Source organism: Oenanthe melanoleuca, chromosome 7 (assembly GCF_029582105.1).
Source record: "Oenanthe melanoleuca isolate GR-GAL-2019-014 chromosome 7, OMel1.0, whole genome shotgun sequence".
In the NCBI taxonomy this organism is placed as follows: Eukaryota; Metazoa; Chordata; class Aves; order Passeriformes; family Muscicapidae; genus Oenanthe; species Oenanthe melanoleuca.
In genome coordinates, this window is record NC_079341.1 from 35,606,126 (window position 1) to 35,625,901 (window position 19,776).

The 19,776-nt window shown below is 39.8% G+C and overlaps 1 protein-coding gene across 28 annotated transcripts in view; it reads right to left on the reverse strand.

Annotated features, from left to right (window-relative positions):
- NEB (nebulin) overlaps positions 1-19,776 on the reverse strand; it is a 102,551-nt gene that overhangs the window by 74,393 nt on the left and 8,382 nt on the right. For all 28 annotated transcript variants that reach the window (XM_056496429.1, XM_056496402.1, XM_056496428.1 and 25 more), the window contains exons 10-42: positions 19,283-19,387; positions 18,186-18,290; positions 17,911-18,018; positions 17,497-17,613; positions 16,753-16,854; positions 16,563-16,670; positions 16,364-16,468; positions 15,916-16,014; positions 15,598-15,702; positions 14,936-15,043; positions 14,149-14,460; positions 13,472-13,678; positions 12,704-12,808; positions 12,473-12,580; positions 12,013-12,324; positions 11,424-11,630; positions 11,074-11,178; positions 10,371-10,478; positions 9,246-9,557; positions 8,170-8,376; positions 7,622-7,726; positions 6,738-6,845; positions 5,501-5,812; positions 5,114-5,317; positions 4,553-4,657; positions 4,107-4,214; positions 3,431-3,742; positions 2,918-3,121; positions 2,477-2,581; positions 2,277-2,384; positions 1,042-1,353; positions 518-721; positions 66-170 (exon numbers count right to left, since the gene is read on the reverse strand). In XM_056496429.1, the coding sequence (XP_056352404.1) occupies positions 66-170; positions 518-721; positions 1,042-1,353; positions 2,277-2,384; positions 2,477-2,581; positions 2,918-3,121; positions 3,431-3,742; positions 4,107-4,214; positions 4,553-4,657; positions 5,114-5,317; positions 5,501-5,812; positions 6,738-6,845; positions 7,622-7,726; positions 8,170-8,376; positions 9,246-9,557; positions 10,371-10,478; positions 11,074-11,178; positions 11,424-11,630; positions 12,013-12,324; positions 12,473-12,580; positions 12,704-12,808; positions 13,472-13,678; positions 14,149-14,460; positions 14,936-15,043; positions 15,598-15,702; positions 15,916-16,014; positions 16,364-16,468; positions 16,563-16,670; positions 16,753-16,854; positions 17,497-17,613; positions 17,911-18,018; positions 18,186-18,290; positions 19,283-19,387 (5,337 nt within the window). The remainder of the gene's footprint in view (positions 1-65; positions 171-517; positions 722-1,041; positions 1,354-2,276; positions 2,385-2,476; positions 2,582-2,917; positions 3,122-3,430; positions 3,743-4,106; positions 4,215-4,552; positions 4,658-5,113; positions 5,318-5,500; positions 5,813-6,737; positions 6,846-7,621; positions 7,727-8,169; positions 8,377-9,245; positions 9,558-10,370; positions 10,479-11,073; positions 11,179-11,423; positions 11,631-12,012; positions 12,325-12,472; positions 12,581-12,703; positions 12,809-13,471; positions 13,679-14,148; positions 14,461-14,935; positions 15,044-15,597; positions 15,703-15,915; positions 16,015-16,363; positions 16,469-16,562; positions 16,671-16,752; positions 16,855-17,496; positions 17,614-17,910; positions 18,019-18,185; positions 18,291-19,282; positions 19,388-19,776) is intronic.

Genomic DNA, 19,776 nt, shown 5'->3' on the forward strand with positions numbered 1-19,776 from the left:
CATGGCTGCTGCCTGGGACACAGCAGTGCCCAGGGACAGACACTGCACCCTCACCAAGCACCCACCTCGCTGAAGTTCACTTTGTTCTGCTGGGCCAGCAGGATCCCAGGAGTGTCCGGCATGATGTGAATGCTGGTTTTGTCCTTCTCCCAGGCTGAGATGTACGAGCGCTGCAAAATGAGGAGCACAGAACAAAATAAGATCATAGAGGCTTGAGGAAGCAAACTCAAGGAGCAAATCAGATCCACGAACCAAAGCAAGGGGCCACTACTTTGCATTGACCCAGGAACTCCTTTCCCTTCCCCAGTGTTTCCAATACTTCTCCTTTTTTTTTTCCACACAGTAACTCATTATAGCTGCCAAAGAGAGTTTTATCTCAAAAAAGGAACACAAGTCCCTGAGGCAAGAGGATGCAGCATCCCCCTTGAAGAACCTAGACCATAGAAGGAGATAGAACAACATCCTGAGAAAGAAGGTGTTCATTTCCTTCTCGAATGCAAACACAAGGAAATCTCACATGGTCCATGATTTTGGAGTTGTGCTTTGCCAGCTCCATGGGCATGGAGTCAGGAAGGCTCGTGAATTTGATGGTGTCTGGGTGCTGCCGGTACTTCTTGTCACTCAGGATCTCACTCGCCCTCTTGTTCTTCTCAGCATCCAATGATCCAATTGGGGACCAGCCAATGCCCCTCAGCCACTGCAGGTCAGACTTGTACACATTCTGGAAGGACAGGAAAGGACACAAAGCAACTCAGCAACCTCCTCACTCCAAGCAGCCTCATGTCCTACCACAGGAAACTGCTTAATGGAGCATGTTCCACTGGGTCAACACAACAGCCACCCATTCTGTGTTTGTACTCATCTCCTAGGGATCTTCACACCATTTTCATCTTCACCCAGCACAGTCAACCCTGGGTTATCCAGAAAACAAGGATTTCAATCTGTTACCCTTTCCCTGACACACAGACCCCTCCTCCAAGAGTAGAATGAACACAGGATAGTCAAACCAGGCTGTCACATAGCCAGTAAAGAACAACTCACATCACTCTGCAGGTCGTACACTGTCTTGGCATGGACAACGTCGTTCTGGTCGGGCAGGCAGGTCCAGCGGTGCAGAGGGTGCCGGTAATCGGCATCACTGACCAGCTCCTGGCACTTCTTGGCCAGCACCACTCCCAGCATGTCCACAGGGCTGCTGAAGTGCGTCTTGGATTTCTCAAAGGCTTTCTTGTACTCCCTGTCACTCTGGATCTTGGCCACGTGCATCGACCACATCATCTTGGGGTCGTCCTCGATGTTCCTGGCCCCGATGTGGTGGCCCAGCTGTTTGCGATACCCTTCCTTGTACTTGTACTGTAGGAAAAAGCAGTATGCACTGAGTATTATTTTTACATTTACATTTTATATAGTTTTTTTACATTCCTAGCAATTCCTGTGTCATCACCTCCAACCTGCTTATCAGCTGAAATGACAGAAAGTTTACAGTGTGAAAGTGTTCAGCTGATGATGTACACTGTACAGCTAGAAAAGAATCCACACACTATCCTTCTGATAAAACTCACATTTTCCAAGGCTCTCCCTGGTTTATATATTAAGAGCTACGAGTCAGTAACTGATAGGAAGAAAAGTCTCTAAATCATGAAAGGTATACTAAAGACCAGAAGTTCAATAAATATCCCCTACATAAAGAATCATTTAGTCATCTTCACGCACAATGGCCAAATCAACTCAAATTACTGAGGCAATATAATGTAACTACACAGAGACTCACTGGGAAGATTAAATAAAGACAGCAAACACATACAGGAATGCAATTTTGTGTTAATACCTAAAAGCAACAAAAAATATCCTTTTTTATACAGCTTTAATTTTAAAACAAATACTTGCTTTTAGTTTTATTTCCTCATGCACAGCTCAGCTGTGTTGCTGCAAAGTCAGGACCATGCAGATGGGCAGTGCTGGGGGCACCCCAACACCTCAGAACTCCAGGCTGTTGCATGAGGAGATGCACTCACAAGCCCTGTTTTGGGCTCTGGCCACCACCCAGCTCCCATGGCTATTCCTCCACATCACCTGGGCCTTCCCTTGCAATAGTGCACACCCATAACTGCAGGGACAGCCACAGGTGGACAGTGCAGAACAAAAACTCTGTTGGACAACTGAATGGCAGTGACAGGTAATGGATTTGTTGTGGTTCAGTTGCAAACCCTGGGTTCAACTGGTAGCACGTGGCACCTGTGTAACAGCAAGTGCCACGAGGGCTGCTGAGCACTCACATCACTGGCGATGTCCCGGGAAGCTTTGGCAGATTTGATGGGAATGGCATCAGCCCGCATGTCGTAGCCCTTCTTCTTCTCCTCCTCCATCGCCTGCTTGTACAGTTTCTGAAACAGACACCACAGACCCTCAGACATGGCTGCTGCCTGGGACACAGCAGTGCCCAGGGACAGACACTGCACCCTCACCAAGCACCCACCTCGCTGAAGTTCACTTTGTTCTGCTGGGCCAGCAGGATCCCAGGGGTGTCCGGCATGATGTGAATGCTGGTTTTGTCCTTCTCCCAGGCTGAGATGTACGAGCGCTGCAAAACGAGGAGCACAGAGGAAAGTAAGACCCCATAGCTCAGGAAAACAAACTCACTGAGGTGAGCTCCATGAACCAAAGCAAGGGGCCTCTACTTTGCACTAACCCAGAAACCTCTACCCTTTCCCCAAAACTTTCTAGTGCTTCACACTTTTCCACATGCACCCCATTAGTGCTGCAACCACATAAACAAAAATTTCATCTCAAGCAAGGAACACAAATCCCTGACACAAGAGGACCCAACATTCCCCTTGCACAACTCGGGCCACAGAAGCACCAACATCTTGACAAAGGTGCCTATATTTTTCAGGATACAAACACGAGGAAATCTCACTTGGTCCATGATTTTGGAGTTGTGTTTTGCCAGCACCATGGGCATGGAGTCAGGAAGGCTCGTGAATTTGATGGTGTCTGGGTGCTGCCGGTACTTCTTGTCACTCAGGATCTCACTCGCCCTCTTGTTCTTCTCAACATCCAATGATCCAATTGGAGACCAGCCAATGCCCCTCAGCCACTGTAGGTCAGACTTGTACACATTCTGGAAGGACAGGAAAGGAAAACATCAGCTCAGCAACCTCCTCACTCCAGCAGCCTCATGTCCTACCAATGGATGCTCTCCTGAATGGAGCATGTTCCATTGGGTCAACCCTCCAGTCACACATTCAGTGGTTGTACCATTCCCTAAGACTCTCCATAACCTTCTCCTCTGCCCTCAAGGTTTGTCTCTCCCAACTGCTGGTTCTCCATAAGAAAATCTCAACTCCATTGCCCTTTCCCTGCCACACAGACCCCTCCTTCAAAACTAGAACAGAACAGTCTTCCACACAGCCTGTGAAGAACAACTCACATCACTCTGCAGGTCATACACGGTCTTGGCATGGACAACGTCGTTCTGGTCGGGCAGGCAGGTCCAGCGGTGCAGAGGGTGCCGGTAATCGGCATCACTGACCAGCTCCTGGCACTTCTTGGCCAGCACCACTCCCAGCATGTCCACAGGGCTGCTGAACCTTGTCTTGGACTTCTCAAAGTCCTTCTTGTACTCCCTGTCACTCTGGATCTTGGCCACGTGCATCGACCACATCATCTTGGGGTCGTCCTCGATGTTCCTGGCCCCGATGTGGTGGCCCAGCTGTTTTCTGTATGCGGTTTTGTATTTGTACTAATTGAACACAGAAGCAATAATTACCACTTCTTTTTAAATGCCTTTTCAGTTTCTCTGTTATTAATACAGTAATTAATAATTTTTAATCTAACCTATATTAATTTTCCTTTGTTTTTCCCCAAAATATTTATCATTTGTTATAAGGTCCAGGAGATATTACAGGATTTCTCATAGCAATATACTGTCATCTTCAAATCATTATATTTAATTTAATTAACTTTACACCATTAAGATTTACACAACCTCTGAGGTGGGAAGCAATACAACAGTGTTAAAATTTTACATATCTCTTCTTGCTAATATAAACTACTTTTGTCCAAGTTTATGTGCCCCACTCTGATTTTCCCTCAGCCAGACCCACCTCACTGGCTATGTCTCGGGATGCCTTGGCTTGCTGCAGGGGGATGGCATCAGCAGGGAGGTCATAGCCTTTCTTCTTTAACTCTTCATATCCCACCTTGTAGCGTTTCTGTTGGAGAAGGGTTCAAAGGAATTCATGCAGATAAACTTCTCTAAAGAGTTTTTCAGTGCTACAACTTTCCACCTCTGATTATTGAAAAGAAAGCATGAGTGTCCAAACACAATTTAATTCATTTAACTTCATACCGTGCTATTAATGACATGTATTTTTTTAACCTTAAATATAAAATATTTTTAAATTATAATTTTTATGTTTTCTGATTATTTCATTGAAGATCAAAACTTTCTTTTAGCAAATATATTAATGTGAATTACTGCCAGAGCTTTCTGTAGAGGTGACAGTACAACCCTGTGATTCTCTATACCCAGTTTCAAATGCAAACTTACATCACTTGTGTTAATCAAGTTTGATTTAGCCAGCAAAATTTCAGGCGTATCAGGCATGATGTGAACCTTAGTCTTGTCCTTGTTCCAAGCTTCCTTGTATAGTATCTGAAAGAGACACAAACAAAAACCTTCTCTGATCCAAGATTCACCTGCACAGAAGTAATTTCAGTTCATCTTTACTCTGCATTAGCAAAGCAAAGACATACTAAACAAGAATAAGGGATGTAAACAAGACAATATAGTAAAATCAAATAATACAATGACTTCTTACTGAAATACCTTTTTTTTTCTTTACATCCATGTAATGTCAATGAAACAGCATTAAGACAATATATTTACATACTGCTTACTAAAGGCCTTATTTGCAATTACCCTGAGTAAATTACCAGAGTTCAAAATCTTCATCTTCTGAATAAGGCACAAAGAGCAGTGAGGCCCTGACTATAAACACCTGCTACCTGCATATTTTAAGTGCATGCTCTGAACCAGTGATCCTTTTAAAAATGTATATTAATGTATTCACTCTTTGAATCCCATATTCTGTCTCTAGAGGCAACTTACATCACTCCTATTTTTGGCATTAGATTTTGCCAAAACGACATCCATGGCATCTGGGATACTTGTGAACTTAATGGTGTCTGGGTGCTGCCTGTACTTCTTCTCATTCAGTATTTCAGAAGCTTTCTTGTTCTTTTCAGCTTCCAGAGATCCCAAAGGACTCCATCCAATGCCTCTGAGCCACTGTAGATCTGACTTATACAGGTTCTGTTAAGGATGAAAATCAAAACCACAGCAGATTATTTCACTGTTCATTGATTAAACCCTATGAAAAGTCAAACTGGCAGTTTAGCTCCAGTCTGATCTATACTGATACCAAAAGCGAGTCATCAAAGATGCTTTCCAATTATTTGACACGGAAATAAGAGAATTAACCCAGAGGGAGCTTACATCACTCTGCAGCTCGTTGACCCTCTTTGCCTCGGTGACATCGACCTGGTCTGGCAGACAAGTCCAGCGGTGCGGGATGTGTTTGTAGTCCACATCACTGACCAGCTCCTGGCACTTCTTAGCCAGAAGGAAGCCCAGCATATCCACAGGCATATTGAACTTGGTCTTCCACTTTTCAAAGTCTTTCTTGTACTCCCTCTCACTCTGCATTTTAGCTACTTGCATGGACCACAGCATCTTGGGGTCATCCTGCAAGCTGCGGAATCCGATGTGATGTCCCTGCTGCTTGCGGTATCCTTCCTTGTACTTGAACTGCAGGGGCAAAGGTGGCACCACTCAAACCACAGTGACAAACATGCAAGCAAAATACCCATATATTCCCTCATCTTCATGCTCCTCATGAAATTACCCCTGGGAGTGCCCAAGGCCAGGTGGGATGGGGCTTGGAGCAATCTGGTATAGTGGAGTGTGGCCCTGCCCACAGGAAGGGTCAATAATAATAATCCTTCATGTCCCTTCCAAACCAAACCATTTTGTGATTCTATGATTCTATAAATGAGCAACTTGCTATGGCATCTCATTGAAATTTCAGCAGCCCCTTGACTAATGGGCATGACTTGGTGTCAGTGAATGCTCTCCCTGGGAAAGGAAAAGGACATGGCAATAGGAATGGTCTCCTGTGCCATCTGATTCACACTCACTCTGTTCAGAACTCCCTAAAACTGACACACTGAATTTTGATAAATAACATCATCAACAATGAAAAAATATGATATACAAAGATACTTAAGTACAGGCAGCATTTCGTAAAGACTAATAAAATCTCTTCCACAAATGCAGGAGTTGTACCAAGTTATGGTAACAGCACAGTCCATGTGACACCACATTTTAAATTTAATAGTCACCACTATTAAAGAGTTGTAATGAGGATTTCTCTGGACAGGCACTGGGCTCAGCTAATTGGACCAAATTTGCTGCTCTGAAAATGAAGCAGCCAAAAGAGCAGAAAAACACCCTTTTTATGACCAGCCATGTCATGAATGGACCAAACTTTGGACTTGCTAAAATGCCAGACCTGTTAAATTGGATAAAAACAGCTCAGGAAGGAGTTTTGTCAGCAATGTTGGCTTTGATTCCAAGTCACACCTTAGCAGAGAGGTGTAATTCAATTTACTGTGACTGTAGGTTATACCAACCAGATCAATGCATATCACATTGAGTTAAAAGTGCTGCTTACATCACTTGCAATGTCCCTTGAAGCTTTGGCAGCTTTCACTGACATGGCTTCAGGTGTGAGGTCATAGCCTTTCTTTATCATTTCTTCCCAGCCAAGCTTGTAGAGTTTCTAAAATTGAAAACAATATTAATTAAAATCAGTAATATGGATGTCACCTGCTATTTATATACACTAATGATCCAAATTCTGGTCACCTCACAGGCTTCAGTTATGAGAGAAGGGGTGCTAGAATGGGATCTGAGAAATGGGAAAGTGATAAACTAGGAATGCTGGTCTTCCAAGGTTTAGGAGAGGGACTCAATAGTTTTTCACTATTTAGCAGCTTCCTACTATAGCTTATCTTGATTTGAACTATATCTGGAGAATTTGAAATACATACATCTGAGATAACCGAGCACTTCTTGACTGGCTTAACAGAATTTTAATAAGGTCTTTATTAAGCCATTTAACAGCCAAGTCAGTTTGTGCACAGTTGATTTTAAGTCAAAGATTTGCCTCTGAGCAAGGATGCAAAGCAAAACCTGAGTGTCTTCTACTGACACAATTGTCACTTTCTCCTATCTGAAAGCTGAGAGAAAAGCTGGAATCACTGCATCTACTTTTTCCCATAGGTTAAGTTAAAAATATACACAATTAACTTGTAATTTTATAGTAAGGAATTTTTAACATGACTGAATTCTATGCTAAGCATATACATTCCAGACTTCAAAGCAGAACATGTATTTTCCATACATTATAATGCAGTTTAGTCTGTTAGTTTGCTAGCCTGATGCTGGTACTTATTTTACTCTGAAAATATTACCCACATGAAATTCTTGCCTGTGTTCTAAATCTCCAGTAGATATTCATTTAAAATGTTGATAGGATATATCAAAACACTATACCTGACTGTAGTTTGTCTTGTTCTGTTTGGCCTGTAGAATATCTGGTGTGTCTGGCATCACATGGACCTGAGTTTTATCCTTCTCCCAGGCTTGGGTATAAGCATGCTGTGGACAGAAAATTACATCAGATGTGTTAATATAGATGACAAAAGAGGGTTCTTCCAGGATTTTCATCTTTCCATTTAGATATGGATGAGTAAGAAGGTGGAAGTGCTGATTCAGATTTATTTTACTATATAACGATCTAATCCAGAATCAGCTGAATTATTGCCTGGTCTTGCTTTTAATGAAACCAAACTATCAAGATTTTCAGGATTGGTCTTTTTATATAAGAATGGGATGAATAGAAATTGGAGAAAAATGAGAAAAAAACTCTTTAAGCAATGCTGTTTATCAAAAACTGTTTCACTGAGGAAAAAACATGAAAAAAGAGGAGCCTGTGACAGCTGTTTTTCCTAGGGGAACACTGCCACATAAACAGATTTACAGAGTGGTTATTGCAATGGATGATATGTGAATGCCTGCCTGGTTTTACCCCAAACACTCACTTTGTTCATGATATTTGCATTCTGCTTTGCAAGGACCAGGTCCATGGCATCGTTCTGCTTGGTGAAGGGGAACATGCTGGGGTGCTGGCGGTACTTCCGATCGCTCGCGATCTCCGTGGCTTTCTTGGATTTCTCCACATCCAGAGAACCAATGGGGCTCCAACCAATCCCCCTGAACCACTCCTTGTAATCCTGCTTGTATTCATTCTGCCAGACACAAAAGAAAAGTTTAGAATCCACAAACAGCTCACACAGAATAAACCAGTCCTTTCCAAAACAGCTCATACAGAAGAAACCAATCCTTTCCAAAACACAACCACGACAGAAAAACAAAAGCCACGAAAAACAAGACAGCTCATAAAAATAATCCTGTTCTTTCCAAACTGCAGCCAAAGACACTTCATTAAAAAATAACCCTGCTCTTTCCAAACTGCAGCCAAAGACAGTTCATTAAAAAATAATCCTGTTCTTCTCAAACTGCGGCCACGATGTAAAAACACAAGTCACAAAGAGAAAACTGTTTTGGTTTAGTTTAGGTTTGTTAATTGTAATATACTTAATTGCTGTTGTGAGATAGGATTAGGAGTAAAAATAAGGCAGGCTTAAAATTTAAAAGGGTATAAAGAACAACTTTATTAACAATATAGAGAAAATAAGAAATTTAGGATAAGACTTTTAGACTATTCTTTCACTTCCCACACTTTTTTAACGACATACACTTCAGTCAGTTTTTTACTTAAATAATTGTTTCAGTTTACTTTAGGGAGAGGAGGTTTTTTTTGTTTGGTAATAGGAATTTTTTTTTAAGAGGAAAAAAAAAGTTTTTTTTGTCTTTTTACTTTCATGAATAGCAGCTGCCCAGGAGATCTGCAAAATTGTGAAACTTTTCCTATTTTTACAGCTTGATGTGATTTGTGGAGCAAACTAGCTTCATTAATTGGTTTCTCAGGCTGTCAATTACTAAATCAGCCTCCAATCAGTCTTATCAATTTACATAGAAAGTCCTCATGGAACAACTTCTGAGTATGTCCCATCCCAGGCTGCTTTTAATGCAAAAACCAACACAAAAAACTTACATCACTTTGGATCTGGTTCATGTTCCTGTAGAGCTCCAAACTCATTGCATCTGGCAGGAGCATGTACTGGTGGATGAGGCGCTTGTAGTTGGTGTTGGTGACACGGTCCTGGGCCTCCTTGGCTGCCACCACGCTGAGGGCATCAGAAGGTGTCTGGTAGTGAGTCTTGCTGGTCTCATAGGCCTTCTTGTACTCCCTGTCTGACTGCATCTTGGCCACTTGCATGCAGTGGACAAGTTTGGGATCATCCTGGAGGCTGCGGAATCCGACGAGTTTCCCCTTGTCTTGTTCGTACCCTAATTTGTATTTATACTGGAGGAGAACAGAAACAGAGATTTTCATTCATTTAGATTTGAAATTAGGGGAAAAAAATTGGATCCCAGAAACCTGGGATTTTTGAGCTTTCTGTGCTGACACAGACCTCCAGGAGAACACTGCTTTTAACCTGAGGCCTTGGAGAAGCTTCCAAATATGAGTAATGAAGTTAAAATCACAGGTGTGTAGTTAAATAGAAGTGTGTGATTTCACATGGTGAAGGGTTTGAAATTTGAGATTTTTATAGTATAGTAATAGGTATGGGACAAGATGGAGGATTTTGGGTGTTGTTTCTTTCTGTGTTTTTCCTTTTTCTTCATGATTTCAGGTAGTGGTTTCTGGTTCTACAGTCAGTGCTGCACGGGAATTTGGTTATTGGGTCAAAAGTATAAATAATATAGGTGTTAGTTCTTTATTGGACTGTTTAGCTTTAAGAGATCTTGTAACTAGCTGGATTCACTTCCATTTTGCTCACTTCTAGGTGGTAGCTAGAAGTGTTGCAGACCTCTCTGTACTTTAGATAAGATTTATTAAACAAACAAGCCTGAACATGAGGAAATTCATCTCCTTTGTGGTTTTAATCCTGACTCTGAGTGAAGACAGAAGAAAACTGCTGACAAGCCACTAATTAAGTGGTGCAAATATTACATTTACAAAAAAATTCTTCCCTATGAAGGTGCTGAAGCCCTAACACAGGATGCCCAGAGAAGCTGTGGCTGCCCCTGGATCCCTGGAAGTGTCCAAGGCCAGGCTGGAGCACCCTGGGATAGTGGAAGCTGTCCCTGCCCATTTTTTCTCCCAAGAACTTACATCACTGGCAATATCCCGGGAAGCTTTGGCAGCTTTGACAGGAATAGCATCAGCCCTGAGATCATATCCTTTCTTCCTGGTTTCTTCAAATGAAGATCTGTACATTTTCTGCAAAAGGAAAAAAAAGAAACGTCTTTTTAAAAAAAGAAAAAAATTACATGTTGTCCACATGCACAAATATTGGTGAAAAGTTACATCTATAAAAAATAAAAAGAGATAAAAAAGTCTTTTTCTGCCCACATTACACATGTGCATAATTACAAGCAATACTTTAATTAGCATATGCAAATTTAACAATTGGCTACCAAAACCTGTCTATAATGCCATCTTCTATCAAAAAAACAGGTGCTACCTAAATTTTGAACCCTGTACAAAACCTTGTGCATGGAGAAATTTAAAAAAAATCAAAACTAAAATAATAAATACAGTAACAAACATGAACAGGACTCAAGTCTACTGTATTTTGTTAGCAACTGTTATATTTTAATGGTCTGCATGAACACTTCACAACCTGATTATAAACATGGCTTTTCCTTGGCAATTCTGGGCATCTCATTTTGGGAAAGGAAGCAGGGAAAAGGAAAATTAAGAGGTTTTGTGAAATTTCTACAGATTAGCAAGGTGAGACTTTTGCATGCTCTCATCTCAGTTATTCCTAATCAAAAAATAAGAACAAGGTCACAGCATTTCAAACAATACTCACTTCACTTAAATTGAATGCATTTGCTTTTGCTAAAACAATCTGTGGAATATCTGGGGTGATGTGAATTTTCTTTTTGTCTTCTTCCCAGGCTTGTTTGTACTTGTGCTGGAAGGATTAAAAAAAAATAACGACTCAGCATCTGTTATTATTAAATAAAACAATTTAAAATACTATTTTTCATTTGAAATCAAAATGGCCTTGACAATGATGTGTTACTACCACGGGAAGAACATTTATCTATTTTTTTTTATTATTTTTTTAAATTTATCTGCACACATGATTATTAAATCAGATGTAGATTGTTGGCCACTTCTGCAAGCTTAAATGAATTCTGCTGAGCACTTTCTTACCTCATCCATGATTTTGGCATTATTTAAAGCCAAGACCATGTTCATGGAATCCATAGGAACAGAGTACTTCAACTTGTCGGGATGCTGGCGATATTTCTTCTCACTCACAATTTCCATGGCTTTTTTGTTCTTCTCAGCTTCCAGGGAGCCCAGTGGGAGCCACCCAACACCCTTCATGGTTTCATCATATTCTGCTTTGTATTGGTTCTGCAGGAAGGAAGTAGATAAAAAAAAATATGAAGCATAAAATAGTTCATAAATTTGGAAGTACCAAATAAAATGTAAATGACAGGAAAAGTGAAGCTTTTCCTGTCTTGGTCTGCAAATAATTACTGCTTCTGATGGGACATGTAAGGAATAAATATTCATAAAATTGCTTATTTCTAAGCTCAAATTCATTAATGTAATATTTCAGAGTCTAGAAAAATAAAACAGTTGTAATTGTTGAAAAACTTGTATAATTTACTGCACTTCCGTAGATACCTGACCTAATTTCACTAAGAAAATAATATTATTTCTCTTCCAGTGTTTTTTCACAAACTAAGCACTTTGTATTCACAGTGTAGAGGCTGAGGAGCCTCTTACTTACATCACTTTGTAACTGCATCATGTTTTTGGCCAACTCAATGCTCATAGCATCGGGCAGGACGTTGTAGGTGTGGATTAAGTTCTTGTAGTTTGCATTTGTAGCCACTTCCTGAGCTTTCTTGGCTGCCACCACGCTGACCATGTCAACTGGAGTGTGGAAATTAGTCTTGGCCTTCTCATAGTCCTTTTTGTACTCCCTGTCAGATTGCATCTTGGCCACATTCATGAAGTGCACCAGCTTGGGGTCGTCCTCCAGGCTGCGGAAGCCGATGTGCTTCCCCTTGGCCTTCTCGTAGGCAAGTTTGTATTTATACTGACAACAGGAAAGAACAGCAAAAACCTCAATTAAAAAATAAAATATTAAGCTCTGTTTTATCACTGAAAAAACAGATCACAAGATCTCAGGTTTAGTAACTTAATTTAAATAAAGCCACGGAATGGTATCACACAGCCAGACTCACGTCGCTCGCGATGTCCCTGGAGCTTTTGGCTGCTTTTATTGGAATTGCATCTGGCTGCAAGTCATAACCCTTCTTCTTCTCCTCCTCCCATCCAGATTTGTAAAGTTTCTAAGTTCAGATGTGAAAGAGAACAGGTGTCATGAAGGCAGAACTCTGAAGTTAGGCATTTTCAAACAAGGCATTAAAATGGCAGCGAGGCAGTGAATGCCCCCCACAAGCACAGCCACTCACATCACTCATTGTCATCTGGTTCACTTTGCACTGCAGAATTTCTGGGGTGTCTGGCATCACATGGATGCTGGTCTTCTCTTTGTTCCATTTATCTGTGTACAGCCTCTGCAATTACAAAGGAATTTTTAGCATTGAAAAGGTGCCGGACTCATAAAAGAAGAGTTTGCTTTTGTTCTGCTCATTTGCAATAAATAAGATTTTCCTAGAAATATTATTAGCACCAGAAATAACCTTCACAGAGCTGCTGAGGGGCAGCATTATCTTCCTCCTTTCCTCAAATTGTGAGAAATTTGCAAAGTATGTTTCGATAACTAATAAATATTCAAGCTTGAAGTTTCCATTCTGTGTTCTTCCCTGCATTAATGGGAAGCAGAATTTATTTTCATAGACATTCTTTCCATGGAAAACAAGGAATAAGGATCAGTGGTGTCCTGGATAACTAGAGATTAAAGAACCCCACTTTCCAGGAAACTTGTACAAAACTGACAGAATTCCAGGTTTTCTGCAGTTCACTTATTGTGAATACATCCTACAGAAAAAGGAATATCAAAGCACTATAAATCTGGAGAAGAAAGCTTTAATCTTTAGAAACAGAAAATTAAACTCCCTTAATTATGAGCAGCCAGAGGCTTACCATGATCTCTCAGTGTCCAGTCTTAACTACCACACCCATTGGAAATTTTGATAATTCCAGTAGGAATGCATCTTGCCCCACAACTTTGCAAGACAAAGACCCAAACTTTGGGTCAACCCAACAACTTCCCCCACCTTGTTCATGGTCTTGGCATTTTGCTTTGCCAGCACTTGCTCCATGGCATCCATGGGGATGGAGAACTTGAGCTGGTCGGGATGCTGGCGGTATTTCTTCTCACTGAGAATGTCTGTGGCTTTCTTGGCCTTTTCTACATCCAGTGACTGGATTGGGACCCAGCCAACTCCTCTCAGCCAGTTATTGAAGTCAGATTTGTACAGATTCTTTTCAAAAAGAAACAAGAAAAACACAGTGAGGCAAGAAAAATTACTGTCTATACAGATAAAACATGTAAAGCCTTAGAACTTCCCCTGGTTGTTCATTTTGGAGGAGCAATTTGCATTTAATTAAAATTTAATTATGATAGAGCCAGTGTTTAGGAGAAATAAAATCACAATAATTAAAATCTGAGTACAAAAATATATCAATAAGCAAAACATGCTCATTTGGTGGGGATATGCCAAATATGGAGAGATATTAAAAAAGTTGTTACTTGCTAGATAAGGTTCCTAGAACTTAATAGCTATACATAATTCTGATAATGTTTGGAAAATAAATGGTTCCATCCCAATCTAATGTTCATCCAATAGAATATATTATGGACAATATAAATTAATTTTTTTAGCCATAAAAATTAATGATATCACACAGCCACGATGAGAATTAAAAATGGAGTTGATTATTGACAACATACATCACTCTGAAGCTGCATCACATTTCTGGACAGCTCCAGGTTCACAGAATCAGGCAGGAGGGTGTAATGGTGAATTGGCTGCTTATAGCCAGCGTTTGTCACCACTTCCTGGGCTTTCTTGGCAGCTGTCACACTGAACATATCCAGAGGAGTGTGATATTTGGTCTTGGTGACTTCATAATCCTTCTTGTATTCCCGATCCGACTGGATTTTGGCCACGTTCATGTAGTGGACGAGTTTGGGATCATCCTGCAGGCTCCGGAACCCGACCTGTTTGCCTTTGTCTTTCTCATAGGACTCCTTGTACTTGACCTAGTGACAAAGGAAAACAGCTTTACCCACTTGGGAAAGAGAAAACACCCTTTGCACGGGTTTAGAACATTGAGGTTCAAAGTATTAATGCTGCAATTCATTCTGTAACCTCAAAAATGGTTTTTACGACAGCACAGGATCATTTAGGTAGAAAAAAGATGATTGGATTTTTCAGCTTTCTTAACACCTGGTACATATCTCAACCCACACCTGTAGCTAAAAGCCCTCCCTCACCATTGTCATTGAGGCTTGCAAGTCAGCTTTTAATTAAGACTATAATAATAATAAATTACTGAGCAACCCCACCAGCCAATTCAATATCCCAATATTCAACTGGGGATATTTAAGAGAGGAATGAAGAGCCACTTGTAACCTTTTGCTAAAGCAGGAGTACAGGTCTCCAGCACAGGTAAATAATAATAAATAATGAAATGCAGGAGGGGTATGTGTTCCACTGGGTGCAAATCCCACTTACATCACTTGCAATATTCCGAGAAGCTTTAGCAGCAATAATTGGAATGGCATCTGGTTTCAGATCATAGCCTTTGGAAAGGGTTTTCTTCCAGTCTGCTTTGTAGTTAGCCTTGGAGGGGAAAAAGGGAAGAGTTTGCAGGGTCAGGAATAGCAATTCTAATAAAGAGTTTAAGTCCATGTTTTTATTATAGGAGATTTTATTCCAGGAATTAAAATATCCAGTTTAGTCCATGTAATCTCAAGGAAAAAATGTTAACCTGTACACAAACTACAGTTCTATTACAAGAAATAAATCTATTTCAAAGATAATCATGAAGACCACAAGCATTTTTGCACTTTTCATTTAGAACAACTCTATCAGTGGCATTTTTTCCCTTTCTTATGCAAAACCCTTTTCCACTTGACTGAACCTTCAGAATTTTTTCCTGTTAGGTTCAAACTCAGGCTTTGTGCTCTAAAGGGACTGGAGAAAGCAGCCTGGCTGATTTTTTTTTATCAGTCTGGCCAGACTATTAAAATTCCAAGGCTATTCAGGGAGATTTCAGTCTTTATCTCACTCCTGGAAGGCTGATAATGCCACCAAAAATGTTATTATCACAAAGGCAATGAAATTGATACCATCAGTGGAGAGCTTCATGGTGCTGAAATTCAAAATATACTCACATCACTGATGTTGTAGGCATTAACTCTAGCCTGGATGAACTGGGGCACATCAGGAGGGAGGTGGTACTTGTGAATAATTTCTTCCCCTTTGGATTTATACAATATCTGCAAAGAAAAAGAAAGGAAGATATTTAGCAGCCAGATTTATAGACTGTGAATTGGAAAACTATTTTTAAAAATCTGATTTCCAGGTGATGTTCTGCTGGAATAAAATTGTGAGTACATACAGCTACCTACACAATTATTTCAGGAGGATGAAGTGAAGGTGGGCATAGGGCAGAAATTGGGAATGTCAGAGTGTTTCCAAAGTTTACTTACATCACTCAGTTGTTTGCTGTTGATCTCTGCTTGTTTCTGTACTGGAGAGTCAGTCACTGAAGTGAATTTGGTTTGATCAGGATGCTTTTTGTAGGTGTACTGAAAGAAGATTAAAAAAATATCTGTAGAAAATGCATATAAAGTATTTTCCAAGTGTTGATAAAATAAATACAATTATTAATAAATTAAGTCGTTTTAAACATTGATTTTAAGAAATATTTAAGCAGGTGAGTGGTTGAGGTTAATTCTTCATTTTGGTACTACAGCTCTTATTTTATGGTTTTGTTATAAAAAGGATTGTGCTGTATCTGTTTTGATCACTAGATGTCACAAAAGGCCCTAAAATAGAGATGAAGATGCTTTTTAAAAGTCACATAAGGCAACGAGGCCAAACTCAGAGTCACTGATGTTAGCAGGGATCACTCAGTTACTGCTGTCCTGTACTCACATCTTTACATTGCTCCAACTTCTTGATTGCTTCATACTCTTGAGTTATGGTCTGAGGGAAGTAGCACTTTGTCTTTTCCTCCTCATAATCTGCTTTGTAATTTTTCTAGGAACAAGAGCAACGTTCAGTAAGGCACCACAACTGAGCTTTGTCTGAATTGCCAGAGTGATGGGAAAAGCAGAACCATTGCCACACTTACATCACTTTTCATGGCTTCAACCTTCATGCAGTGGATCTGATGTGGGTCCTCAAAGCTGCCCAAGTAGTGCCCCAAAATATTCTTCTGATATGCATCTTTATATTTTACCTGCCAAAATAACCACGAGTTGAGAAGCAGAAGGAGTCAAGAGGGTCAGTACTGAAGGACAAACCCCAAGTGAAATACCTACATCACTAAAGTTCTTCAGAGCAGCATCAGTCTGGAACTTGGGTGTCTCACAGTAATTCATCTTGTTTCCTTTGGACTGTTCATAGGCTTCTTTGTATAATTTCTGCAAATCAAATAATACCAGATCATGCAAGAGATTGCACTGCAAGCCCCTCCCAACCCCCCCCCCCCACGTTAAAAATGACAAGAGTAAAACAGAAACAACTGCAAAGAAAAGTTTTCCCACAGGACTGAGAAACAGATGGCACTGTTTTCCCAATGGTCTTTAAAAATAACTTTTTTTAGGTTTGTAAGAGAAGACAGAAAGGTCTGGCTAATGGTTTTTGAACTTCTGACACTGAGAGATATTCAATCTCTTTCCATGCAAATAAAAGAGGAATTGAGAAGACTGTTACAGCAAATAAATAGAATATAATATAAAAAATGTAAAAGCACCACATATATTATCATTATGAGATGAAATTCCTTAAAACAGTAAGGGAAGAACTGTCCTCTTGTGATTCATGATCCACAAGGATCTAAATTAACTACCCACTAATTAGCCATCCACATGCCACTGCTGTTGCTAGTCTCATCTGTGGAGAATTTATTCTTTACCTGAATTGTTCTGGCTGGTCATGACAAATATGGGTCTATAAAACTAAAAATACTACAGGATCCAGAGGAGAAGCCTTGTGAAGAAATGGTGATTGTGGTTTCTGGTACAGGACTGAAAATGATGTAGCTGCACACTGATAATACTCACATCACTCAGAATATTTCCTGCAGTTTTTAATTGCTGCAGCAATGGGTTCTCTGTAGCAGGGAGCACATTATAATCAGCAATAGCTTTTTTCTTTTCATAGTCTGCTCTGTATTTGAACTTGAAAGAATAAAAAGAAAAAAAAGAAGTTTTAAAAATCAGGATTAAAAGCCAAATGCTCACTAACCTGTGTGATTGCCCACAGCAGGGTGGCCCTGGGTGGTCTTTAAAGTCCCTTCCCACCCAAACCACCCTGTGATATTCATCTATTCTATGATAAAATCTTCAGGAAAAATGTCTCTGTTATTCAATTCATGGTGGCAAAGGACCATGAAAGGTCATGCCAAAACAATTTCACCAAAACTTGTGAGTTCAGAACTGTCCCCAAGCTGAGCAGGTGGCACACAGGTCCCTCACCTTGCTGACATTTTCTGAAGCTCGTTTGTTGGCTTCATATTCTGGAGTTTCAGTCTGCATGAAGTAGATTTGGTCTTTCATGTTTTCAAAGTCTTCCTGGTATTTCCTCTGTTAGGAACAGAGACAGAAAACAACACATCATCCACTTGTAAATTAGACATCTACAACAGGGATTATTTAGGAAACAAGCCATGCCACAAATGGAGCCTCAGTATTTTCCACATGAACATAAACAGGGAAAAAGCTGTTGAAGATTTTCTGCAGGATTCACTCACCATGCTCAGATTCTCTGCATTCATTTTTGCAATTGCCACGTCATAGCACGGAGTTTGACTCCACTTGCCTTTGATTTTGTTTTTATAGTCCTCATGGTAAATAACCTGTAAGGAAACAAAACAATAAAACTGAATCCCCAAGCTTCATTTTCACTTGACAGATTCATTTTTCAGAGCTGTCTTTTTAAAGCTGACAGCTGCCTTATAGCTATTTTAGCAGTTATGGTCAAAACCACCTTAAATATGATTTGGCCCCATTTCAGTGTCAAGTCATTTTTCTTAGTATCTTCACTGCCTAAAAAGGATAAATAAATCATCTCTAACCTATTCCTTTAGTTCTGTTTTCTTCCTGGTGATTAAGTCAGAATTTACTGGTATTGCTGCTGGAACTGGTTTTAAGCAAACCTTTTTAATTACCTGGTATTTGTGATTTCTATTATTTATTCAAGCTCACACAAATCAAGTATTAAAAATTTAAAGAGCTTGTCTAGCAATAAAACACCTTCCTGAGTTTTGACTCATTGTTCCATGTGCATTTTCAGTCACAGCTGCATTACTTACCAAAAAAATAAAACTCCTCCAATGCTTTTTAAACACTGCTGAAGAACATATGTGCCAAAAATAATCTTTAAAAAAAAATCCATATTTTATAATTTTAGAGATACCTACAAAGATTATTATTTTATTATTTTCAAAGAATTATGGTACATCCCTTTTTTTTTCACGTTATAAAATTTTCTTGATGGCAATTTAGCTTTTAAGCGATGAAAATATAAGATTAAAGAAATTTTCTCTAAATTAATTATTTCACTTTCCAAACAGCTTCTGTGCAATTTTCTTAGTGGTTTCTCCACCATGAGTGAGCACTGCAGCTCTCTAATCTTAAAATGCAGATAACTTTCAATGCACAATAAAATAATTTAAAAAAAAAAAAAGATAATAGGTAAATTCTGAATGGAGTTAAAACCCTACTTCCAAGATTATGCAACTTGGTCCCAATTTCTCCAGCAAAAAATTGGTTTTTCTGTGTGTTTTTCCTTTTGCCTTTCATTTCCTTAGGTCCCTTTTTTGGGGTTTTGGCAGCAGGTTGTACTCACATCACTCAGCTGCCGTGACACCTTCTTGGCTTGTTCCACATCAGGGGGGTCTGGCAGAGAGGTGAATTTTGCTTTCCTTTCATCGTGCCCCTTTTTGTAGACAATCTGAAAGGATGGAAGAAATAAACATTTATTTGGGCATCACAGCATTTGAGCTCTGTTCCCACCACATTAATGAAAGAAGTTCTGCCCATAGCCCCTGCAGCAGGAATTCTTTAACCTGTGCATTACCAGGGAACTGCTGAACATCTGCAAAATTCACTGAAAATTCTTACTAATTTAATAAATTATTTAATTCATTCCTAATCCAGCATCAAATTGCCAATGGATTTATACTCTAATATACTCTACTTTGTACTCTAACATCAAGTACATATTTTTCTGTTAAATACCACTGCTATCAGAGCTTGCTTAACACACTTTTATTTTCTGTTATTTCATTTTATGTTCCATGATGAAGCTTTTATATCTAATCAAAGTCCATGGCATGTCCC